At 47.9% G+C, this 23,298-nt stretch overlaps 1 protein-coding gene across 1 annotated transcript; it reads right to left on the bottom strand.

Annotated features, from left to right (window-relative positions):
- Positions 1-970: 970 nt before the first annotated feature.
- On the bottom strand, positions 971-20,263 carry etnppl (ethanolamine-phosphate phospho-lyase). The gene is made up of 13 exons (XM_035419074.1): positions 20,096-20,263; positions 19,090-19,208; positions 17,379-17,538; positions 14,868-14,942; positions 13,622-13,715; positions 12,012-12,128; positions 9,871-9,953; positions 8,924-9,149; positions 7,965-8,119; positions 5,512-5,601; positions 5,096-5,226; positions 4,648-4,718; positions 971-1,763 (listed from the first exon to the last, which is right to left on the bottom strand). Exons 1-13 carry the CDS (start codon positions 20,224-20,226, stop codon positions 1,641-1,643), a joined length of 1,575 nt encoding a protein of 524 aa, XP_035274965.1. The 5' UTR covers positions 20,227-20,263; the 3' UTR covers positions 971-1,640.
- Positions 20,264-23,298: the final 3,035 nt, after the last annotated feature.

Below are 23,298 nucleotides of genomic sequence, written 5' to 3'. Positions count from 1 at the left end.
GCCCCCCCCCCCCCCCCATGTCCCGTTCCTATTTTCCTGTATTATTGCATATTTGTCCTGCTGAATGGGTTCAGATCATTAGAAGAAGTGTAAAATTAGACAAAGGGAATGAATTAAAGCAGTTCTGCAAAGAAGAGTGGGCTGAACATTCCTCCACAGTGATGCGAGACTGATATCAAATTATAGGAAGCATTTGGTTGCACTTATTGTTGCTACCAAATGTGGTAGAACCAGTTATTACGTTAACGGGGACAATTACTTTTTCACATGGGTCATATGGATGTTTGATAACTTATTTCATTAAACAAATGAAGTAATTAAAAAAAAAAATGTGTTCAGTGCTTACTCAGGTTCCCTTTGTCTAATATTACATTTTGTGTAAAGATCCGAAACCATTCAGTGTGACAAATACGCAACAATAAAAGAAATCAATGCTTTTTTTCACAGCTATTCTTTTTGATTGGACAGCAATCTAAGCAGCGGTCCAGAGGGGGACACTTGCGTGAATAAAACTCAGGGACAGGTTGGGTGCTTGAGCCTGAGGTTTATTTGACTTATGCGAGGTCCATGAAGAAGAAGAGCACTGGAAATATAAGCGCTAGTTTGTCAGTCTGAGGCGGTGGCGCGCGGCTGAAGTGCGGCGGCCACGCGGCTCCTCTCCTGGGTCCCTGAGACTGAATTGTGACCTGTGCACCGCGGTCCGTTCAGCCAATCAGCAGAGCAGCCGCAGCAGCGGGTCCTCTTCTACAGCGCAGAGAGGACAGGTGCGTGTGTGTGCGCGTGTGTGTGTGTGTATGCATATGTGTCTGTGTGTGAGTGTGTATGTGTGTGCGTGCGTGCGTGCGTGCATGTTTGTGTTTGCATTTGAGAGTGTGTGAGTAGGCAGATGGCGTGTGTGTGTGTGAGGGAGATTGCATGTTTGTGTGTTTGCATTTGAGAGTGTGTATGTGTAGGCAGATTGTGCGTGTGTATGAGATAATGCATGTGTAATGTGTGTGTGTGTGTGTATGAGATAATGCATGTATATATTTATGTGTGTGTGTGTGTGTGTTCATCTTAAAATCACACTGACAGGCATTGAGTTGGTGGTGATATGGAAGGCCACAGCTGGCACCAGCTCTGCTTCAGCCCCATAAAAACCCCCTCAGCGTTTCATCACTGTGGCGTACGGGAGCGAGGCCCGCGAAGCCCCGGAGAAACGGAAACACTGGCTACAGGAAGGCGGGAAAGGTCCATCTGAGTATGTCACATAAAGTTAATATCACCACACGAAAGAAAAACAAAAAAAAAAGAAATATTTCAAAGTGTGGGCGTGAAGACAGAGTACGTCTTCTCTGAGTAAACTTATTTCTTTCTAAAAGCGCATTTAAAAACATTTTCGCGTTAACCGTTAAAACATGAAAATCAACTGCTCGCGATCGCGGTTGTTAAAGAGGTGATCCCTGAATATGATTAGGCTTCATTAGCGTTGTGCTTGTACGTGTTTCAGCAAAGGCCATGCAGAGTAGCTCCACCCAGAGGGCTGGAGAGACAGAGCGTACGCGGTCCCGGGTGCGAATGAGGTCCAGGACTGTGCGGGTGGGGCAGCGGGGGGCGGGGGGGCGGGGGGCAGGGATGGGGGTGAGGTCCGCGGCCGAGCATCACGTCCTGAGCCGCTTGGCGGGCGCTCTGTCACTCTGGCGGTGCGCCTCCTCCTGTCTGCAGGACTCGCTAAAATGCTCCTTCCCGCTCGAGTGATGGCGGCCATTTTCCTCACAGGCCCTCTGCGCGAGAGAGAGAGAGAGAAAAAACACAAAATACTCTCAAACGGGCCTCATTCACGAAAACACGTACGATCACATTTGATCGTAAAACTGTGCGTAAGAACGTTTCCAGGGACATTTCCAGTTCTGGAATTCATGTTTTTTCTGTTTTCTTATTTGTGTTTGTTCATGGCTGTTTCCCTTATGCTAATCACATGAACAAGATTGTGAATAAAATTTTACAAACCGGACAGCGTTCATCATCTCATACACCTGGGATATGCACCAAAAAAAACAAAGGTCATAAATCCTATATTGGTTTTTCCCTGGAACATTTTTATGAACAAAAGTAAGAATAATTTAAGAAAGGTTTTGCGAATGAGGCCCAATGTGTGGTTAAGGATGAACTGCAATGCAGTGACACCAACACCTGAGCCCGGATGCCAGTAGTACCGCTAGTTTTCGTTCTACCTGAGGGTTAACTGGTTGAGCAGTGTCCCTAATTGGCCAGCCATCCTGCTGCTCTGGTGTGGCAGGTCTAAATCAGTCCCTGACGAGAGGGGAACAATGAGAACCGGCAGCTATAATGGCCCCCGGCACCTAAATTGAGTATCCCTGCGTTACATTTACATTTACATTTATTTGGCAGATGCTTTTATCCAAAGCGACGTACAAGAAATGCATTTCATGGTCATGGACAACTGCTAAACACAGGTTCGGTAAGGTACAATGCTTATTTTGTACAGCTATTTCTAGCCAAGAACACAGTTTAGTTCACACAGTGAACGCTATTCAGACCTAACCTCTGCAAAGCCAATTAGGCAGAAGAATAAGCTACAGTATTGGGACAAATACAAATTACCAAGAAGTGCTGGGATGGGGCAACATGTAACAAGTGTGGGGGGGGGGAGATTTAGAGTGAAATATACAGCGTGGTGGTGGTTAGTCTAGGTATAGTCTGAAGAGATGAGTCTTCAGGCCACGGCGGAAGATGGGTAGTGAGGGGGAGGTTCGGAGGGGTACGGGGAGTTCATTCCACCACTGGGGAGCTAGGGTGAAGAAGCTCTGTGATCCCTTTGGGCGGGTGGGAGGGGTTACCCTGCGTCAGGGCTGCCTGGCTCTGGCCCTGTAGTGCAATGGTGTCTGCTGCCTTTCAGCATGTTTTAGCCTGACTAACTCAAGCAAGTCAGCGATTGGCTAGTGTCGCACACTAGCTTGTTTCCAAGGCGTAAAATATGCAGCTGGAAACAGTTTTAGTTTGCAGTATGAATGACAAGGCGGGCTGCAGTGTAGTGTAACGGGTAAGGAACTGGAACCTAGAGGTTGCAGGTTCGATTCCCGGACAGGACACTGCCGTTGTACCCTTGAGCATGGCACTTAATCTGCACTGCTTCAGTATATATCCGGCTGTAAAATGGGTGCAATGTAAATGCTACGCGAAAATGTTGCGTAAGTCACTTTTGGATAACAGCGTCTGCTAAATCCCTGCAATGCAATGTAACGTAATGGCAATACTAATGTATTTAAAGCACTGCTACAATAAGCGCTCTGAAGTCATGGTTGTTCTATGCGTGTGTTTATCTGCCTCATTCCACAAATTTTTCTGGTAAAGCGAACTTAAAATAAGTTGACCCTGAACCTTGAACTGTCTTTTCAAAACAATAACCTTTCATTTTAACAAAATAAAGTTTGTGCAGTATAACACATTTTTTAAAACCGAAAATGCCTCTATAATATCAACAAGCAACACACATATGAAATACCTGACTATGCTCAGTGAAATAAACTTGAAAACACACCCTAGCTTTGAGTTTGAAATACCCGCACTACACTAAAGATTCTTTTTTTTTTGTATCGCAGACTAGTTTTGACTCATAATGATTTTTAAGCATGTTGTTTTGATATTCTACTGGTGATTTGCACACTTATTATTCACAGGTGTTTTGCAAGCTCATATTCTACAGGTGTTTTCATCCACTTTGTGTAGCTAAATCCTCCCAGGCAGAGCTGTGCCTTTAAATAAAATTATTCACCCAATAGGTACAGAAAACGAGCAAGAGGGAAATCATCTGTGCATCAAACCAGAGAGACGTGTTTTACCAGCTGGACATACTCCAGAGAACAAAAAAAAAAAAGCACATTTCGAAAAACCGCTGCAAGAAACAGAACAGAAATTCGATGCAAATCTACCTTTGCACCCACCAGGTTACCCAGGAGTTCATGGTGTCACCATTAAACATTCAACGAACTTCTCCAGCTGTCACGACAAGCTTGCCACAGTCCCACAGAAAATCTATCCTCTAGAAAAAATTTGCCTACTCAAACAGGCATTTCCAAAAAATTGTTATTTCTTTCTCTCGAGCAAGCGGTCAGATGAGACCTTGAGCATGGACCCGTGAGAACGTTCGATTTTTTGGTAAGAAAGAAAGCGGCGCAGAAGAGAGGTTAATGTTTTGGCGGTTTGGCGGCGGCTACAGGACATTTCCATTTTCCTTCTGTTTGCATTTAGACCAGTCTGCTCGCATTCCCCCGTCTGCTGATATTTAAAGAACACCACGAAGGGTTTCATAATTAACCACGAAGAGAGACAACATTACATCAGCATTAATCTGTTGCTGCTGATGTTCTTTAAGTATAGTTGTCCATATGTATAGTCAAACGTCACAATACCTTTAATAATATATTTGTACTTTAATATCATTTTCAGTATATTCTTCCGTTAGCGTATCGAATACTACGCCATGCGACCAAGTGCCATGACGTTAAAGCCTTCAGTGTTCAATACTTAGTGACCTCCCGGAGGCCCAACGTTGACGCAACGTTGCTCCCAGGCCAGAGCAGCAGGGCCCAGCGTTGTGGGAACGTTCGGGGTCCGCAGGGCGAGCGGTGGTTCGGCTGTACTCACGGCTCGCTTGCTGCTTCCCGTCTCCACGGCAGCGCAGGCCTGCGAGTGGAGCCCCGTCGCTTTCTCAAGCTCTGCGGAAAGAAAAAGACAAGGCCTTGTAAAGGCGCAGAAAGGGGACACAGGGTCTCAAGGCTGGACTTACATTCATTGTGGGGGGGGGGGGGCGGGGAGGTGTGGAGGGGGGGGGGATCCTCAGCTCTTTCAATCAGGCAGCCTAATCATCTCTGGCTCAGTAAATCCCTCCGTCTCCACCTCAGCTGAGCGCTCCGGCACAAAATGGCCGCCGCAGATGACCCAGGTGGGGTGCTACACAGTGGTGTGGTGGTTGTGGTGTGTTGCCCCTCCCCTCCCCCCCTTTCACTGTGTACTGATTTGAGTTCATGAACAGCACCGTGTGTCCGTGGCGTATCTCGGACGGAGAAAACGGCTCGCCCGGGGGTGTGCACACCTGTAAGGACTTTGTCGATCTCGCCGACGACGAGCCGGGCGTCGTCTTCGGAGAAGCACATGGGCGGCTTGAACTTCAGAACGTTCCGGTGAGGCCCGTCTGCGCTGAGGAGAATCCGCTGGTCCTTCAGTCTGCGGCGAGGCGGGGTGTGGGAAGTTAAAAAGAGGGAGAGTAACAGATGTGACAGAGAAAAACAGAGGTATGGAGGGAGAGACAGAGAGGGAGGGAGGGAGAGACAGAAAGGGAAGGGAGGATGTGAGCAGAAGAAGGGGGGGCAGGGCCAGTGCCTGTTCCCATAATGCAGTGCTCTCTGTAAGTTGTGCGATATCCTAGGTGACCTTTGTCCAGGCTGGGACTTCTACACCGTTTCACAGTATAAATAAATAAATAAATAAATAAGGGAATTAAAAGCTCACTTGTAAATGACTTCCTGGGCTTCAGCAGTAGCCGGCGTCCTCTTCACTCGGTCTCTCACAAGCTCCACCCCCACAAACAGGCCGACGCCCCTGTGGAACAGCGACACGGCGTGACCTCTGACCCTGTGTACAAGCTCCACCCCCACAAACAGGCCGACGCCCCCGCGGAACAGCGACACGGCGTGACCTCTGACCCTGTGTACAAGCTCCACCCCCACAAACAGGCCGACGCCCCTGCGGAACAGCGACACGGCGTGACCTCTGACCCTGTGTACAAGCTCCACCCCCACAAACAGGCCGACGCCCCCGCGGAACAGCGACACGGCGTGACCTCTGACCCTGTGTACAAGCTCCACCCCCCACAAACAGGCCGACGCCCCTGCGGAACAGCGACACGACGTGACCTCTGACCCTGTGTACAAGCTCCACCCCCACAAACAGGCCGACGCCCCTGCGGAACAGCGACACGGCGTGACCTCTGACCCTGTGCACAAGCTGTACAAGCTCCGCCCCCACAAACAGGCCGACGCCCCTGCGGAACAGCGACGCGGCGTGACCTCTGACCCTTGGTGCCAGCCGCCCAGCCCTGACCGGTGCAGGCGTTTTTTTACGATGAGCCGCCGCTGAAATCCTTGCCCCCTCCGCCCCGGAGAGGAACGCCCTCCTGGTCGCGCCCGAAGGCGGCGGGAAGCGAAGCCGCGCGTGTCGGCTAGCACGAGGCTCACTGCTCAACGGCGATGCGTCTGAACGCGACCCGGAAACCTGTTTCAACTACTACGCGCCGGTATGCCCTGTGCAGCATGATGCACAACAGGTACAAGTGGAGATGACTCCAGTAAGGGCAATGTCTGTCAGCTATCGCTGTGTTCGTTTGTTTTTCCCTCCCTCAAGAACTACTCAGACATTGCATTATATTACTGCCGTTTAGCAGACGCAGCATTTACACTGCATCCATTTACGGAAGCAATGCAAGGTTCCTGTAAGTACCTTGCTCAAGGGTACAATGGCAGTGTCCTACCCGGGAATCGAACCATCGAACAACAAGGCCAAGGAATGTGGAGCCTTGGCTCCACTGCAAGGACTGGATTCCCTGTTTTTTTCCCCCCTCGTTTCCCAAATGGAGCGAGCGTGACAAAATACAGGAATAATAAGAAGGGCTTTTGAGGTGAGGCTGGCGTGCTGCCAGCTGACGTAGCTTTGGCACAGTGTCAGAATGAGGTGAGCTGGAGCCCAGACAGACACACTGGAGCGGAGGAGGTGTGCCAACACACACCTGAGCCCCAATGCCCCTGTGTCCCAACGCAGATCTGTCCCAACACACCTGTGTACCAACGCACCTCTGTCCATGTACCTGTGTCCGTGAACCTTGCTCAGGTAAGCAAGGCGCGTGCACCTTGTTTAGGTAAGAGGCGCGTGCACCTTGTTTAGGTAAGAGGCGCGTGCACCTTGTTCAGGTAAGAGGGGCATGCACCTTGTTTAGGTAAGCAAGGGGTGTACACCTTGTTTAGGTAAGCGAGGAGAGCACCTCGTTCAGGTAAGAGGGGCGTGCACTTCCTATTTGACATTACAGCAAGGTGTGAGCTCTGCCAGAGGTTGGGGGGGGGGGGATCTGACCCCCGTAGGCGCTGTGGTTTGGCCCATTTAGAACGCAGTAAAACAGTGGCGCTCACACTTGACCCTGAGACCCCTGCGCATGCTGGTTTTTGCTGTAGCCGATGCCTCGCCCAGGTAAGGTTGTTGAACACGTGTGCCTCAGTTCTTTCATATTTACATCCTTAACGCTGTTAACGCAAGTTTACAGTTTTGGCTCGTTATCATTTGCTTTGTCTTTGAATTCTTCATAGTCTTTCAACTGGTTAGTTTCAGTGTCCTATTGATGCCCCTCAGTCCTTAAATTGATCAGTTAAAAAATTAGGTGAATGTGTGTGTTATTAGGGGAATGTGTGTTATTTGGAGGATGTGTGTTTTATTTGGAGGATGTGTGAGTTATTAGGGGAATGTGTGCGTTATCTGGAGGATGTGTGAGTTATTAGGGGAATGTGTGTGTTATTTGGGGAATCTCTTTGTTATTGTGTGTGTGCTGTGTTGACCTCTAGCTGAGATGCAGGTATCAGTGTCACTGTGCCTGGTTACCTGTGGGTTTCAGGTGTGTGTGTGGGGGGTGGTGGTTCCTCTTACCTGGGTATCAGGTGTGTGCGTGGGTTGAGGGGTTCCTCTTACTTGGGTTTCTGGTGTGTGTGTGCATGTGTGTGTGTGTGTGTGTATGGGGGGGGGGTTCCTCTTACCTGGGTATCAGGTGTGTGTGTGTGTGTGTGTGCATGGGTTGAGGGGTTCCTCTTACTTGGGTTTTTGGTGTGTGTGTGTGTGTGTGTGTATGTGGGGGGTGTTCCTCTTACCTGGGTATCAGGTGTGCGCGTGTGCGTGTGTGCGTGTGTGTGGGGCGTTCCTCTTACCTGACGTCCCCGATCAGGGCGTGCTTCTCCTGCTGCTGAGTCAGAAGCCGGGTCAGGTAGCCCCCCACCCGCAGGGCGTTGCCACGGAGATCCTCCCTCTCGATGACGTCGAGGACAGCCAGGCCGATGGCGCAGGAGACGGGGTTACCGCCAAACTGCAGCGTGGAGACCGGGTCTGAGCAACAGTGCGCTAACGAGCGCTAACCAGCGCTACAGTGCGCTAAAGTGCACTAACATGCGCTAACGAGCGCTAACATATGCTCAACGACAGATTACCTTTCAAACCCTGTCTATGAGCAACAGTGCGCTAACGAGCGCTAAAGCACGCTAACGTGCGCTCAACGACAGATTACCTTTCAAACCCTGTCTATGAGCAACAGTGCGCTAACGAGCGCTAAAGCACGCTAACGTGCGCTCAACGACAGATTACCTTTCAAACCCTGTCTATGAGCAACAGTGCGCTAACGAGCGCTAAAGCACGCTAACGTATGCTCAACGCCAAATTACCTTTCAAACCCTGTCTATGAGCAACAGTGCGCTAACGAGCGCTAAAGCACGCTAACGTGCGCTCAACGCCAGATTACCTTTCAGACCATGTCTATGAGCTGCAGTGCAGGGGTAGGGTAACTCACAGAGGGCTGAGATATAAACTATACAAAAAAAGACCCCAATCATAACAAAAGGAAATATGTACATTTCAAATACGTACTTGAAATATATGAAATATAAATATATGAATCTGGCACATTGAAATACGTGAAATACAACTGTAAGAGACATGCGGGTGTGAGAGCGTGTTCTGTCATGCTGAAGACCGAGGTCCCAAGCCAAAGGAACTAATCACACATTATTATTGTTTGCAGGCAGCACTGAGGACATGTCCATGCAGGCCCGAGTGTTGTTGTTGTTCTTATGATAATGATTATGACTGTTGTTTGCAGTAGGCCGGGCGCGCTCACCGTGTTGAAGTACTCCATGCCGGAGGACGTGAAGGCCTCAGCGATCTGGCGGGTGGTCACCACGCAGGACATGGGGTGCCCGTTGCCGATGGGCTTGCCCATGGTGACGATGTCGGGGCAGAAGTCGTCGCCCTGCAGCTGGAACGCCCAGAAGTGGGACCCCACCCGACCGAACCCCACCTGCACCTCGTCCGCGATGAAGACCCCGCCCGCCTGCCGCACCTGCCTGCGAGCGCAGAGGGAAGAGCGCCACGGCACCGTCTCACCACCAGGGGGCACTCACGAGCACAGGAGGGCTGCCCCTTCACCACGTACACGTGAAACACTCGCAACAGTTCGCAGTCTATTGCACATCAAATAATAGCTATAACAATTAACAAAGTGAACGAACGTGATGGACAAGCAATTGATTTTACGAGAATTGGCTAAACGAAGTGAAATCACAGCACATCTTCATAATGTTACAGTGCCAGTTTCATTTAACTACGACACGGGAGTATCTCCTAAGAGAGACTGGTTTTCCCACATTAAAACTGCACAGCAATAAAGAGTACACAAAGCAAGTTTACAGAATCGTGCAGGGAAAATATGCATGATGGTGAATATACACCAGCAGTCAAAAGGAATTACATAATATATAAATACATGTGTATATAAACCAATTATTTTTGACCTATCCCCTCCCCCCCCCCCCCCGCACAGTTCACTGGACTGCTACAAGGGCGTGGATAAGCCACCAATAAATGTTTATGGCTTCTAAGGAATGATAATCTTTTTTCTTGTTTTCCAGTGACCAGGCCCCTGGAATTAATTTGAGTGGGTTTAGTTTTTTGACTGCTAGTGTAGCGTCCTTTTTTTTTCTTTTTTTTTTACGTAAAGAGGCGTGAAGACGAGCCGCGAGCGCCTGAGCGAACAGCAGGGGGCGGCGGCGAGGCGCTCTTACGTACTCTGCCACTTTCCGGAAGTACCCCGGCGGAGGGATGACCTGCCCGCCACAACTCTGCAGAGACTCGGCAATGAACGCGGCGATCTACACAAGAGAAGAGCCGCGTCAGGAGAGCAGGGCCCGCCCCCGGCCGCGGGTCGCCACGGAGACCGCCAGCGGGAGGGAGGGAGGGCAGGAACGCCGCCGGCCCCCCGCCCCCCCCTCCCCCCTTACCAACAACACCCACCGTCCGTTTTCCTCTCCACACGTCCCTGGAAGGGTGGGATTTAATGTCCGTCGGATAGGTAAACCCGAATTAAAAGACACGTTATGTCACATGGGACAGTGAGCTCGCAGGGACACACACCCCAAACGAGTGTCCACAGAGTTTGCTCTTCTACAGTTGTAAAACAACAAGACTGCATTGCATGGGCTTGCGCGGCTAATTAACACCAAGAGCGGCACAAGCTGTGCACGTGCGCTCTCACGAGTTCGGTTTTCAGGTCGAAGACGCCGTGTCGGAGCTCTTAAAAGTTTCCAAGTTGCTGAAAAACTGCTATTCCCAGCATGCCGCACTCTTAAGCTCTCGGGATTCCACAGAGACAGCAGCGACTCATCTCCGGACCTCTCTCTGGAAGAAAGGGTTAGGTCGTCATCCGGTCCTCCTGGAACAAAGAGTTAAGGACCGAGGCTGCCGTCAGCCTGGGTCTGAGCAACTAAGCTGGCCTGCCCCCCCCCCCCTTCCCCTCAGGCTTAGCCTGAGATGGGGGTGAGAGGGGGTTCATCAGCCAATGGGGAGCCCCTGTCTGGGGCACACCTACAAAGAAGGAGAAAAAGGGAGAGAAAAAAAAAGAGAAGTAAAAATTAATAAATAAATAAATTAGTCTCCATGTACATTTGTAAAATGTGAATAAGTTCTTTGTGTCGATGAAAACATGCCCTCCTCTCTCTCTCTCTCTCTCTTTGGGTTAGAAAGCCAGTCGCGGAGTGACCTGGTTGGACATTTTCAGACAACCTGTCAAAACCTTCCTCAGTTAAACAAAAAAAAAGGGGCAAAAAAAAAGAAAAACTAAAACAAGCAGCGACTTGAGAAAGATCTGCAAAACCTGCAATGGAATTTTCAACCTTGTTAGACCAGCTCTAACCTCCTATTAGTTATGCTGTAATCAGTCAGCTGTGGCTAATCTACAGTAGCCAGTGCTGATCCAATGCACTGGCTACCATACATAACTGAAAGCTATATCTTCATTCCCCCGAGGCTATAGTTCCTGAGTTAGTCCCCATTGCTGGAATTTTCAGGATCCCAAGTCAATTGCCCCAAACAGTCGCTGTCTTTTTGCACCCAAAGGCAAGTTTGGTTAACCTACAGATGGGGCAAAGTGTCCCCATGTCAACTATCAGCATCCACACACAGCTGGAACAGGGAGACCCTACACTGACCAAAGATTTACACGTCTGCAAAGCCAACGCTTACACATTGTTTTTCTTTTCACTTTACCAAGGGACCGAACCACTTATCAGATTAGTTTTTGTTTGTCCATTGCTTGTGGTAAATATTGGAGCAGTCTTGTAAATGTCCAGCTTGAAAACCTAACGCTGACATTGGCCAACACTGGACCAGCTAGGACGTGTGGATTGGGCAGGGTTTTTTCTTTTATCCAGTGGTAAATTGAAAAAAGATAAAACGGCTCTGCCAGCAAACACAGTGTCTAAAGGCCATTATTTCAGTCAGGATTTAGGATACTGCCAAATAAAATGTGCAGGACACAGTTGCAAAACAGGGTTTCAGTTCTTCCAAGTTGTGAAACCTTTGTTGAATTGCTGCATCAGATTTCAATGAGGATGGGCTACGAACGGATTAAATGGGATTATTCAACTGGATCAGCAGCTGTTGGGGAAGCAAAGGCAGGCTGAGCAGAGTACGTTTATAGCAGTGGCTGTGATAGGCTGATGGTCGATCACCATCTCAGGAGAACCAATCACAAGATTTTGCTCTCTGCAGAAAAAAAGCGCTCTGATTGGTTCAGACCGGCAGGTCACACGGTAGGTCCGCCAATTTTAGGGTCTCTGGTGCCTCAACTCCCCCGCGGATACTGAAACGTTACGGGAACCCCAAACCCAGGGTCATAGGGCGGTCATTTTAGGGTTGGGGACCCAGCATACCTTGCGGCCCTTCTTGTGGGCATTCTGCAGGATGTCCCGAACCTCGTCCGAGTACGCGGTGGCGGGGTCCGGGTGGTCCTCGCGAAATTTCCCTCTGTAGACGTCAGGGCTGGGAGCCTGAGGAACGAGACAAGCTGTTCTTAAAATCAATCTGCCCCCCCCCCCCCATGTGGGGCGGGGGATCAGACCCCGCCCCACACTCTGGTGAACATCCACCCCATGGCGATTTGCAAAATTCTGCGATTTGTGATCTTCACGACAGTCAACCTCCTCACCCCTCCCCCGCCCCCCACTCCCTTCAACGTAACACAACGCTTATGTAACCACCCAATGACACAGGTTCCCCTTTTTGCCAAAACCTACACATTCACAGCGAAACAGCAAGCCAGGACTTTGACCCTATCGTGACGAACATCCGCACTTCCCCAATTCGATGAGTAATTGCGCTACGAGCTGTCTGGGACAACGCCTGTTACCGCTCTCCAGTAAGGAGGGGCTGTCACATCCCACAGTACGTGCCGATTTCTGGTTCATTTTCAACACTTAAATAACGTAACGTAACATAATGATGAGAGCACGCCATTCGCCCCAACAATGCTCGCCATTTTCCTGACTAAATTGCACCTAGTGCTCTGATCACCTACAGGCTAGGTAGTATCGGAGTTTCTGGCTCTACTATGTGACCTGGCAGGCTACTGCACACACTGACCACTCTCTGAGCAGGCCCGAGCAACAAACAGGAAGTGTTTTTCATTTATTTTATTTATTTATTTATTTATTTTATTTTTACAGTCTCCTGCCATTAATAATGTACAGCGCCCCCCCCCCAGCGCCCCCCCCCCCCCCCCCCAAAGCCTCGGAGATCAGGACACCACCAGCGTAACACGATAGCGGAGCGTCATGGCGACGACGGCATCGGGCCTCCTCCCGCCGGTGCGCGCAGGACGACAGACGACAGGACGCGCGCCGAGCCTGCTCCAGGATACGAGCGGAAACGCCCTAATTTCAGCACAGCCGCTGTCTCCAGTGCCCACTTCCGCAGAAGCTGCGGTGTCGCGGGCAGCCGGCGTTCAGTTACAGCGCAGTCCGGGCGCTCAGGCTGACGCTCGTATCCAGAGCAACGCTAACAACACTTCAACAACAATCGGTTAAGCTCTGCGTGCGTTCTTACTTCCTGAAAAACTTCACCACTGCTGCCGTCAACAAAGTATATGACTAAGGGGGGGAGGGGAATCATACATAAATAATAACAACTGCCAACAAGAATATTAAACAATAAAGCTTGAAGTATGTAATATACACAGGGGAGGTAAATGTACCTCTAAGATATGGGGTGTAGGGGGGAGTGGGGCTTAGCTGAAGAAAATAATTATATTAACCCTATATAAGAGTAGGGTTTTTTAAATTTTTTGGAATGTTTTTTTCCCCAGTGTTCAGTGTTCTACATCTCCACTGCTTTTAATTACCAGCAGTAATTGTTTCATGTTACACTGCTGTTCGTGAGACGAGGTGTTCCATTGCATTGTTGTTCACCAGACGAGGCGTACGTGTTTGTTTGCATTGTTGTTTTGGGAGAAGGTGTGGTGTGTGTTCTGTCAAAGAGAGCTCACCACATGAACACCCTGATCCCTTCCAGAATTCCCCATCTCGTGGAACTTGTACGGACTTATGGCGATGAGCGAGGAGACGTGGCCGTGGTATGCGCTGGAACAACGTTCAAAAAACAAGTTATAGAAAAAATAAATAAATGAATAAAGAAAACGCCCAGTATCCAATGTCAGAAAGCATGACGGTCAAAGAGAGCACTGAGGCAGGAACATTCCATTCTTATGTTTTGCAACACTTCAAAGACAATGCTCTCTCGCGTCACAAATCCACAGTGAACCCGAGACGTGTTGTTTACAACACATTATTTCATTTAACATAGTTTACAAAACCATCAAAAATAATTTCTGAATCAGAAACATTTGAGAAAGTCAAGGCCTGAAACTGAGTTTTGCAGCAAAACAAAAAAACTAAGCCAAAGTTTTGCAGCAAAACGAAACAAAAAAAAAACTATTAAAACAAGTGTACCTGCAGGTGTTTTCCTAAATAGACGCAAACAGATAAGACAGATCTTAACTCGTTTTTGAAGGACACAATGTCGATTCAAGCACATTAACAGGAACCTGAACGTGTTGCCAGCTATACTCCCCAGTAGGCCGGGATATACACATTTCACACATCGCATTAAATAAAAAAAATACATAGAAATATGTGAACATGGCCATACATTTGTAAAGTTTTGTAAATATTTTTCTCATCCTGATATTTTATTTCAATATATTACAGTACATTCCATTTCTGTAAATTACATTACATTACAGGCATTTGGCAGACGCTCTTCTCCAGAGCGACGTACAACAAAGTGTATAACCATAACCAGTTACAAGTGCGCTGAAAACCCTAGAAGCGAAGTTCAGTTCCAAGTGCAGGGAGCAACCGCACAGTTTAACTTGGACCCTGTAGGTAATCTTATTGACACGACAAAAAGTAGTCTATACAAATAAAACAGGAAGTAGTTAAGCGAGCGCCGTAAATGTTCTGCGGAAGGAGAGCTCCAGCCCTACTGGAACATTCCCTGGAAAGATTTTGTTTTTGCGCGGTCGGGCGGGGGAGGGTACTGGCTCCAGACGGCGGCAGCGTGCGCCGTATGAAAATGCAGGGATCGGCTGGCTTTGCCTCGGCTCTCTGAGACAGCCCGGGGGCATGGAGCCCGTAGCCCGGGCAGACAGCTACAGTGTACGCGCCAAATGATTTACGTGCTAATGCTAACGACCCAGCTGTTCGGGGGAGGCCGGGGGCGCTCGTGCTTACTGGTCCAGGGTGATGATGTCATCGTGGCCGGTGTACTGCCGGGCGAGCCTCAGGGCCAGGTCGTTGGCCTCGGATCTGCAGAGACGACAGGCCGCGGGGACAGGTTAGCACCGACGGCGTTAGCACACACACAACACTTCTGTGGAACCACCCTTGAAAGGGTTTGTCGCCCTCAGCGCTATCAATCATACAGTATAAAGTAACAGAAGGTGTGGGTTTAAAGCACGCTCCTCACTTCTCACTTCACTCTTAACTGTGTGAAAACAGACAGTAAAGAGTCTGTTGAATCTGTTGCTTGGGCGACAGATGTGATATCGGCCAATGGGAAAGCGGGCAGGCTAATGTTCTGAGACCTCCACAGCTGTGGTAGAGAGATAAAAACACAGCAAGCTTGCATGCTGATGGCGGCAACGTGCCGCTGAGTGGACACACCCACCCTGGGCGCTGAACTCTGCCCAAGACGCAGCCTTAACACCAGGGGAAGTGACAGGCCCTGAGCCTTAACACCCGGGGGGAGTGACAGGCCCTGAACCTTAACACCAGGGGTAGTGATAGGCCCTGAACCTTAACACTGGGGGAGTGATAGGCCCTGAACCTTAACACCAGGGGGAGTGATAGGCCCTGAACCTTAACACCGGGGGAGTGATAGGCCCTGAGCCTTAACACCAGGGGAGTGATAGGCCCTGAGCCTTAACACCAGGGGAGTGATAGGCCCTGAACCTTAACACTGGGGAAGTGATAGGCCCTGAGCCTTAACACCAGGGGAGTGATAGGCCCTGAACCTTAACACCGGGGGAGTGATAGGCCCTGAGCCTTAACACCAGGGGGAGTGACAGGCCCTGAGCCTTAACACCAGGGGAGTGATAGGCCCGGCCCTGAGGTGGACTGAACGCCAGCAACCCTTATGAAAGCAATCTCAGCCACCATCAGCTCCAGGGCTGACTGACCCACTGCCATTACTGTGCTTAGTGCTTAGGCCAAAAGTGCAAGGATGTTTTTTATTTTTATTTTTTTACCTTTGACCTCCAGAGGGATAAAACCACGCCCTGAATACTGGAATGAGGACAGGCTGGACGTGCTGCACGTCTGTGGCTCCTGCGCATGCTTTAAATGCACGTGCAGTCGACAAGGCCCAAGGCGGAAAAACGCTCGTGGTGCGTAACCCCCACCCTCCCCCCCCCCTCCCCACCCCCCCCCTCCCACCGCCACCGTTGCAGCGCTATCCGAGACTCCGCAGCGGAGCGGAATTCTTTCCCATGGTGCCTGCGCTGCCCGCGCACGTGCCGACATTCCGCGCGGGACAGCTGCACGGCAGCCCCCGGCCATGCCGGCGGGTGTGCCTCCAGCGGGGATCTGTGATTGGCTGGCTGGCCTCCACACCGCCAAAGACTGATCTTCTCCCTCTCTTTCTTTCTCCCTTGCATGCTCTCTTTATCGCTCTTCCCTAGCCTGTTCTGTCAGTCTCTCTCGGTCTCCCTTCCTCTCTCTCTCAATCACTCCATCATGCCCCGGGGGTGGGGGGGGTGGCAGCCCTTGGTCAAAGACACTGTTTCTCCTGTCATCCATTCTGAAGCTACTGACAGCTAACAGCTGTCATAATAACAGTTGAGTCTTGAGAACTCAAGTTCTGTAATTCTCCAGGTTTTTTTCCCCACTCCCCCACCCCCCATTTATGAAATCCTCCCCTGCTTATTAAATATGCTTTTTACTTGAAATGTAGCAATGTGAAATAAAAAGGCGCACACACACACACACATAAAATTTGTTGGTGTGGCAATTTTGAGAAGTACATTTTCCTGGCAGAAATTTCTCAAGTCCTGTTTACACTACTCCATGGGAATAGACTACAGCACTGTTTTTCTCTTTCAGTGTTTTTCTCTTTCACTGTTTTTCTCTTTCAGTGTGAGTAGCTAGAAATTTTTTTTTTTAAACTGCATGCATGAACACAACCCGTTTCATAATCCACACAGAGACCATATCTCACATCTCCCTGTAAACCATTCACTTCACCAGATTGCTAAAGTTGCGGGTTATACAAATATTGACTTTACAGCGATAATTAATGGAGATTCCGGGTTAAAAAATACAAACTAAGCAAACTAACGGCAAATGTTGCCAATGCTGAGGCTGGGGGAATTCAGTGGCACCTATCCAGTGTTCCCTGGCACAGGCCATGGCAGTGCAGTCCAGCACAGGGTGTTTTGCAGGAAGACACTGCATGGCATGCATGGGGTTAAACTGCCTGGATTCTGAATCCTTAAGCACACAGACACAAGGGATACACACGCATAGACACACACAGACACACAGGAACAAGGGATAGACACACAAGCACACATGCATGTGTGCATGAACACACGCACTCACACACATGCATGCACATATACACAGACACACACGCACGCACACGCGTGCGCGCACACACACACACACGCAGGCACGCACGCACACAGAGAGACACACACACTCTCACACACACACACACACACACACACACACACACACACTCACCCGGAGTTGACGAAGTAGCAGACAGAGAGGCTGCTGGGGAGGGTGGCCTGCAGCCGCTGGGCGTACTGGACCAGGTTGTCATGCAGGAAGCGGGAGTTGGTGTTCAGGAGTTCCATCTGTGCGGCTCCTGCCCTCACCACATCCGGGTGACTGTGGCCCACTGTGGAGCACAACCAGGAGGCTCAATACAGGACCCCATTGTGGAGCACAACCAGGAGGCTCAATACAGGGGCCCACTGCGGAGCACAATCAGGAGGCTCAATACAGGGCCCCATTGTAGAGCACAACCAGGACACTCAATGCAGGGGCCCACTGCGAAGCACAATCAGGAGGCTCGATACAGGGAGTGCCCTTAATCCAGCCAGAGGCTCAGGGAGTGCCCTTAATCCAGCCGGAAGCTCAGGGCATGCCCTCAACCCAGCCAGAAGCTCAGATCTTGGAAGTGTGAGACAATGCTCAGGGAGTGCCCCCGACCCAGCCAGCAGGTCAGGGAGTGCCCTCTCCCTTCGTTCCCTTACCAGCGTGTCAGTTATTCGATCTCAGCACATGCCAATAAATGTTAAATAACATGGAGCTCATCTGACCCTGGTGCTACCTCAGGTTTGGTAGACACAGGTGGAGGCCCAAACACCAGCAGATTTTGTACTGGGGGGGGGGGGGGGGGGGGGAGTCTATTGGAGTAGCTTTAGCTACTGGCAGTGATGGTATCCACCCATGGCAATTAACCTACTGAGAATGTTGTCTCACTGAAAAAAAGACGTTAAGGGACGGGAGGGAGGGAGGGAGAGCAGATTGGCTCGCGCACAGACAGACAGACAGCGGCGTGATGTAAATCAAACGTCGTTCCAGCCAGCCGGATTCCAGTCGTGCTGGTGCGACCAGGGCTAGCCAGGTTTTAACTAGCAAATGAGAGTAAAATGGACACAAGTCTGGAGCCCCGGTCTTCCTGCTCAACGTTCCACGGAGCTTGCCAATAGAAAACTCCCTTTCAATTGTGACATCAGCGAACACGTTCCAGTTATAACTGCTGTCCTGCTATCAGTGAAGCAGCCTCTCTGGAACAGCCTACAAACAAAGCTTTGCCTCTTTCAGTAAGTACTCTGACTGCTGTGTAAGAAGCAGGTTAAGTTGCTGAAGAAGAAGTGGCAAGCTGTTCATCGGATCTTTTAAAAAGGCCTCTTGGGGACGATTATGTGACCAAAGATATCAACCCACATGTTCAGTTCCTGTCTCCTGTTTTTATCTGTCCGGTTTTCTTTTCATTTGGCATTTGGAAATGCCCATTTGTGACTGTACGCCTTCCATTGCTCAAGTGTCCGATGGCGATTCAGTAGATCTTACACTGCTGCCTGTTCATGCTTTGCAATCTGTAGGCTTCCAGCTGCTGTAGGTCAGCAGGATCGCCTAGAAGAGTTGCTATTGGGCAATAAGGTGGGGGAATGGAAGCTCTGGCCAATTAGGAGTCTCCTTTGAGCACGGTTCCCAGGTCACAGTTGCCACTGGAGCGGTCAGGACAGTCTAGAGTCTAACCCGCACTACCAGAACTGAACACGGTGAGTGTCTCTGTCTCTACAACATGACCTGGCTGGCAGGCTGTACCACACGTTGACATTTAAAAAAGCTACCCGATACGAATGCAGGGTTTACCTGTAACTGAATTCCACCTGTGCTGCTCTCAGAACCCAGGTGTAAAGGGGGGGGGGGTGCTCACCGTGGGCTACGTTGTTGATGCAGTCCAGGTAGCGCTCTCCGTTCTCATCATACATGTACTGGCCTCTGGCTCGGACGATTTTGATTGGATCCTGGCTGAAGAAGACCTTGCACGACGGACTGAGAGAAAAGACGATGAAACCGAAATTATGTGGACAGTAACACTTAGGCATGCAACATGGTGTGAAATGGGACCCAGATGCAGGACATGTAGCACCCAGGTCATACGCCTGTAAATTAATTTTAATGCCCCTTTTTTCCCTGCTTGCTTGTATCCTATCCTGAATTTTGTCATGAGTAATAACCTTTGCACACTGAATAAGTAAAATAATTATCCTGCAGTTGTTTTGAGCATTGGCCTGTTTTAAATACAAAACATTTGCGAGGAATGCATAGGGCACAGATCTCAGTAAAGAGGAAAGATGCCTCTTAACTGAGGGAGAAATCGCCATTGCTCTTCGGACGTGTTCTGGGAACAGGCCAGTAGCCTATTGCAATGGACCGTGAGTGCCGACGTACCAGTAGATCACAAATGACGTCATACACGTAGAATTGTGCACAGAAGTGCAGACGAGGAAGATCCTTTTCAGTTACTGTGAATCCTTATATCTTATTTGTCAGCACATAAGTGTCATTACTGTACGTGCATAAACAATTCATATGACACATACTGTATTCAACACCGTTCTTTAAACAGCATTAGCAACATATATATTCTAAGTAGCCCAATTATTTTACTTTGTAAATTTTACGGTCACTTAATGTGAAACTCCAGAAAGTCCAGGGCAAGACTTGCGGCTAAACGCTTATAAAAGCGCAGACCCAGGCGCGAGTCTTTGAATGTGTCCAAGAACTTTTCCCATCAGATTTCCGTTTACCAACTGGAGTAAAAGTAGGTAATTAGGTAGAAACGCGGTAATAACATATTTTTTATATTTGTATAATTTATATATATTTTCAATTATATATCTTTTAAACAAATAATCTAATTGATTGCGGTCCCTTACCCGACATGCTTCCGCCTCAGTTCGATCGTCTTCTGCTTATCGTAAGTTTCCGACATCCTTCTTCGGTGGAGCTGTATCTCGCGCAGAGTCCCCCCGCTACCCGCAGTGTACACTTGGTAGTCGGCGTGCATCTGCGAATAAAACTGCCAGAGGTTGGGCTTTTCCCTCCTCCACGGATCCTCGTGCCAAGCTAGAACGAGAACGCACCTTCTTTCTGGCGACGCAACACCGCCCCCTGTGTGCGCTCCATTGGGCGTAATCGAGGAACGTGCAACTTTAGAGAATCACTACACAAACGAGGCTTTCCTTAACGCGGATATCAGTCATTTTAATTAGACACCGCAGGTGTAGATGAGGTAGGTTGGGCAGCCAGAGTAGGATCGGGTCTAGATGCGGAAGCGGAATGCAATAACACATTATCTGTAACAATACTTATTGTAACAAATTATTGAATCAATAATATTCATAATTTGGGAATATCTAAAGCTTGGAAATAGTTTGAGATATAGACTTCTCTCACCTACCTTATCACTGAACAAGCATTTGTTTTGAAAGACTTGTAATTTGACGGTTTTCATTTATTATAATATAAAAAAACTAATGTTCTCCTGTCCTCCTGGAAACATTGATAAAACTTAAATCACTGTTTAAGTATCTTTCCCATAGAGTTTCACTGAAACTTCACTGAAAACAGATTAAAGTATAACAACTTAAATAAAAAGATGTAAAAAATGTATTTTCCCTACAGACAGAACATAGAGACAGACATACAATAAGCAATACATGAAAATGAACACACGAATCTGCATTTATTTTTGCTCCAAATGGTACAGCTTCAATGCAGCCAAAAGAATGAAAATAACAATAACAATAACTGAGAAACAGTAGCAGTAAGAAGCTAACATTAAAGGCTGCAGCAGCACCTGGCTAAAGGTGAACTCAGGTGACTCAAATGACATCAACACCCCTCACACTCACGACAGGACAACTATGGCAGGAGACACATGCCATAAAGCCTACATAACACTGCCATAAGCATGACATAACACCAGCCATAACCAGTCATAATGGCATAATACAGCTCACAACAATAACAGTTAAAGCTGTAATGCGCTGTCTTGCCCAGTTAAGACCGGTGTCACAGCGTGCATATGAGAGAGCAATGTAGGCTTCATGACATATAGTTCAAATGTCACCAATTGCAGTACAATTATTTCCCGTTAATGGATATGACAGTCAAGTAATGTGGGATGAGCTTTGGCTGTATCGGGTTCGCTTACTGAATCAGTGAATGCTGTAATTGATTCCTGGAAATCAGATTAAGTGTGCCGAAAAAAAGGAATTGCTATTTTGATGGCCCCAGCACAGCAGTGAGGAAAACTCTTTATTCAAAATGAAACTATACGGTCAATAGGAATCCACATGGAATCCACTAGATAAAAAAGGCCTTAGTCACCTGGGTGGGGGGGGGGGGGGGGGGGGGGGGGGGGGAGAAGATATAGTTCAATGGAAACCGGCCATGACCTAGCTTAAGAAAATTGTGTGGTTCAGTTAATAATCGCACATCCACAGTACAAGAAAAACAAGGCCTGGTCGTCTCTAATGTGTCCTGGCATGCATTTTTGATTTGCATGACTGCAATGTAGTCTTCCCAGAATTCCCTGCAGTCTGGCTCACATTTTTAACTGCCCAAATCTGTGACAACAACAACACTTAACACACACTTTTAAAAAAATGTGATGACAGAAACTGGAGTTGGCCTTCAAAAAAAAACTTCACAACAGCAATGCAAATAAAGTATGTTTAAAAACAGATTTTTCAAATTGCAGAGAGGAAATAAATGATAAATATAAGTGATCACCATCAGACTCCATCAGGGGTCTTAGTAAAACATTGGTTTCAATGATGAGGTTCTAGACATAAAAGGTTTATGTATTTATGCAAGTTTATTGTACATCATTTACATAATCCGATCATAACTAAATTCAGGCCAGGACAAGTTTATTGATAAATAATATGGGTGTGAATGACAAAAATATTTTGTGGCAGGTTCAGATTCAATCAACATTTGTCTAACTTTGGCTAACAATTAAAATCAAACTTTATACTTTTTTCACAAACAGTTTGGCAGGTTCAGGGATCAATAACTCTGAAGTGCTATCCTTGTATTGACCTCAAACATTTCAAAAACAAATGTTGAATGAACACAGGTAAAACTGATATGTTCTCACATTAACTCACAATACTACAAACAGTAGCAACACTAACAGGAAAAAAGCATTCTGTTTTGCATATAAAACTGCAAGAAAGGAGGAAAAGAAAATTACAGTATGTTGTAAAAATTATAATAAACATTTATAATGCAGCAATCTGAAATGGTGCACATAATGGAAATAGGTACGGCATAGCTTTAAAATGACTGCTAGTTGCATTTTCCCATGACGGTATGTATGCATTTAAAATAAAGACATATATAGCCCATAAAAGTAGCTATAGTGAAAACTGGAAAGCCACCACTGAAAACTGTCCATCTTCAGATAGCAAACTTGCAACAAAACTGTTTATGGCACAATATATAGACTCCAAGGCTGTTTCTTGCTTGTGTAAGACACAAATTCTGCATATGCACACTTTTATCTGAATGCATATCTCAAATATGAAATATCTCCGGCATGACAAATATATAATCAAAACACAATAAAGTACATTGTTTCAACCAGACACCAACTGCAGGAATAAGAGGACAAGCATAATAACGCTTTCGTTTTGCGCAGTCGATATACATCTGCATACTTTCTTTTATGATGTATTAAAAGAATATATTTTTGTGGCTGTCGATCATTCCCGCAGGAAAAAAAACAAAAACATTTCAATACAGCTCATGTACTCCTATGCGGTATTGACCAATTAAATTAATGCAATTAACGTCAAAGCAATTTCACAATACTTATTCACAATTAATTCTGTCTTCCTACAAAATGCGTCATAGTGTCATAGTTCTTCGAAAAACAGCACTGACATGGATCAACCTTAAAGAGTGCAACCCATGAAATGCACAATTACAAAACAAAAAAAAAATTTGAATTTAAGGAAAGTTAAATAAATTATGCACCTTTTTTTAAAATGGCACAAAAACACAACTTCACATCTTGTAACATGATTCAAAAGAACACAGCGAATAGCTGCCAAGGACATTAGGAAAA

This window comes from Anguilla anguilla, chromosome 5 (genome assembly GCF_013347855.1).
Source record: "Anguilla anguilla isolate fAngAng1 chromosome 5, fAngAng1.pri, whole genome shotgun sequence".
Taxonomy (NCBI): Eukaryota; Metazoa; Chordata; class Actinopteri; order Anguilliformes; family Anguillidae; genus Anguilla; species Anguilla anguilla.
The sequence above is the reverse complement of the archived record's forward strand: the minus strand, read 5'-3'. Positions and strand labels throughout refer to the sequence as shown.

Bases quoted from the DNA above. Each gene is read 5' to 3' on its own strand.
- etnppl (XM_035419074.1), bottom strand. From the start codon at position 20,226: ATGCACGCCGACTACCAAGTGTACACTGCGGGTAGCGGGGGGACTCTG. The intron at 19,209-20,095 runs GTAAGGGACCGC...CTTTTCTCTCAG, and splicing joins CTGAGGCGGAAGCATGTCGG to TCCGTCGTGCAAGGTCTTCT. The intron at 5,227-5,511 runs GTGAGCTTTTAA...GCCTCGCCGCAG, and splicing joins GCCCAGGAAGTCATTTACAA to ACTGAAGGACCAGCGGATTC.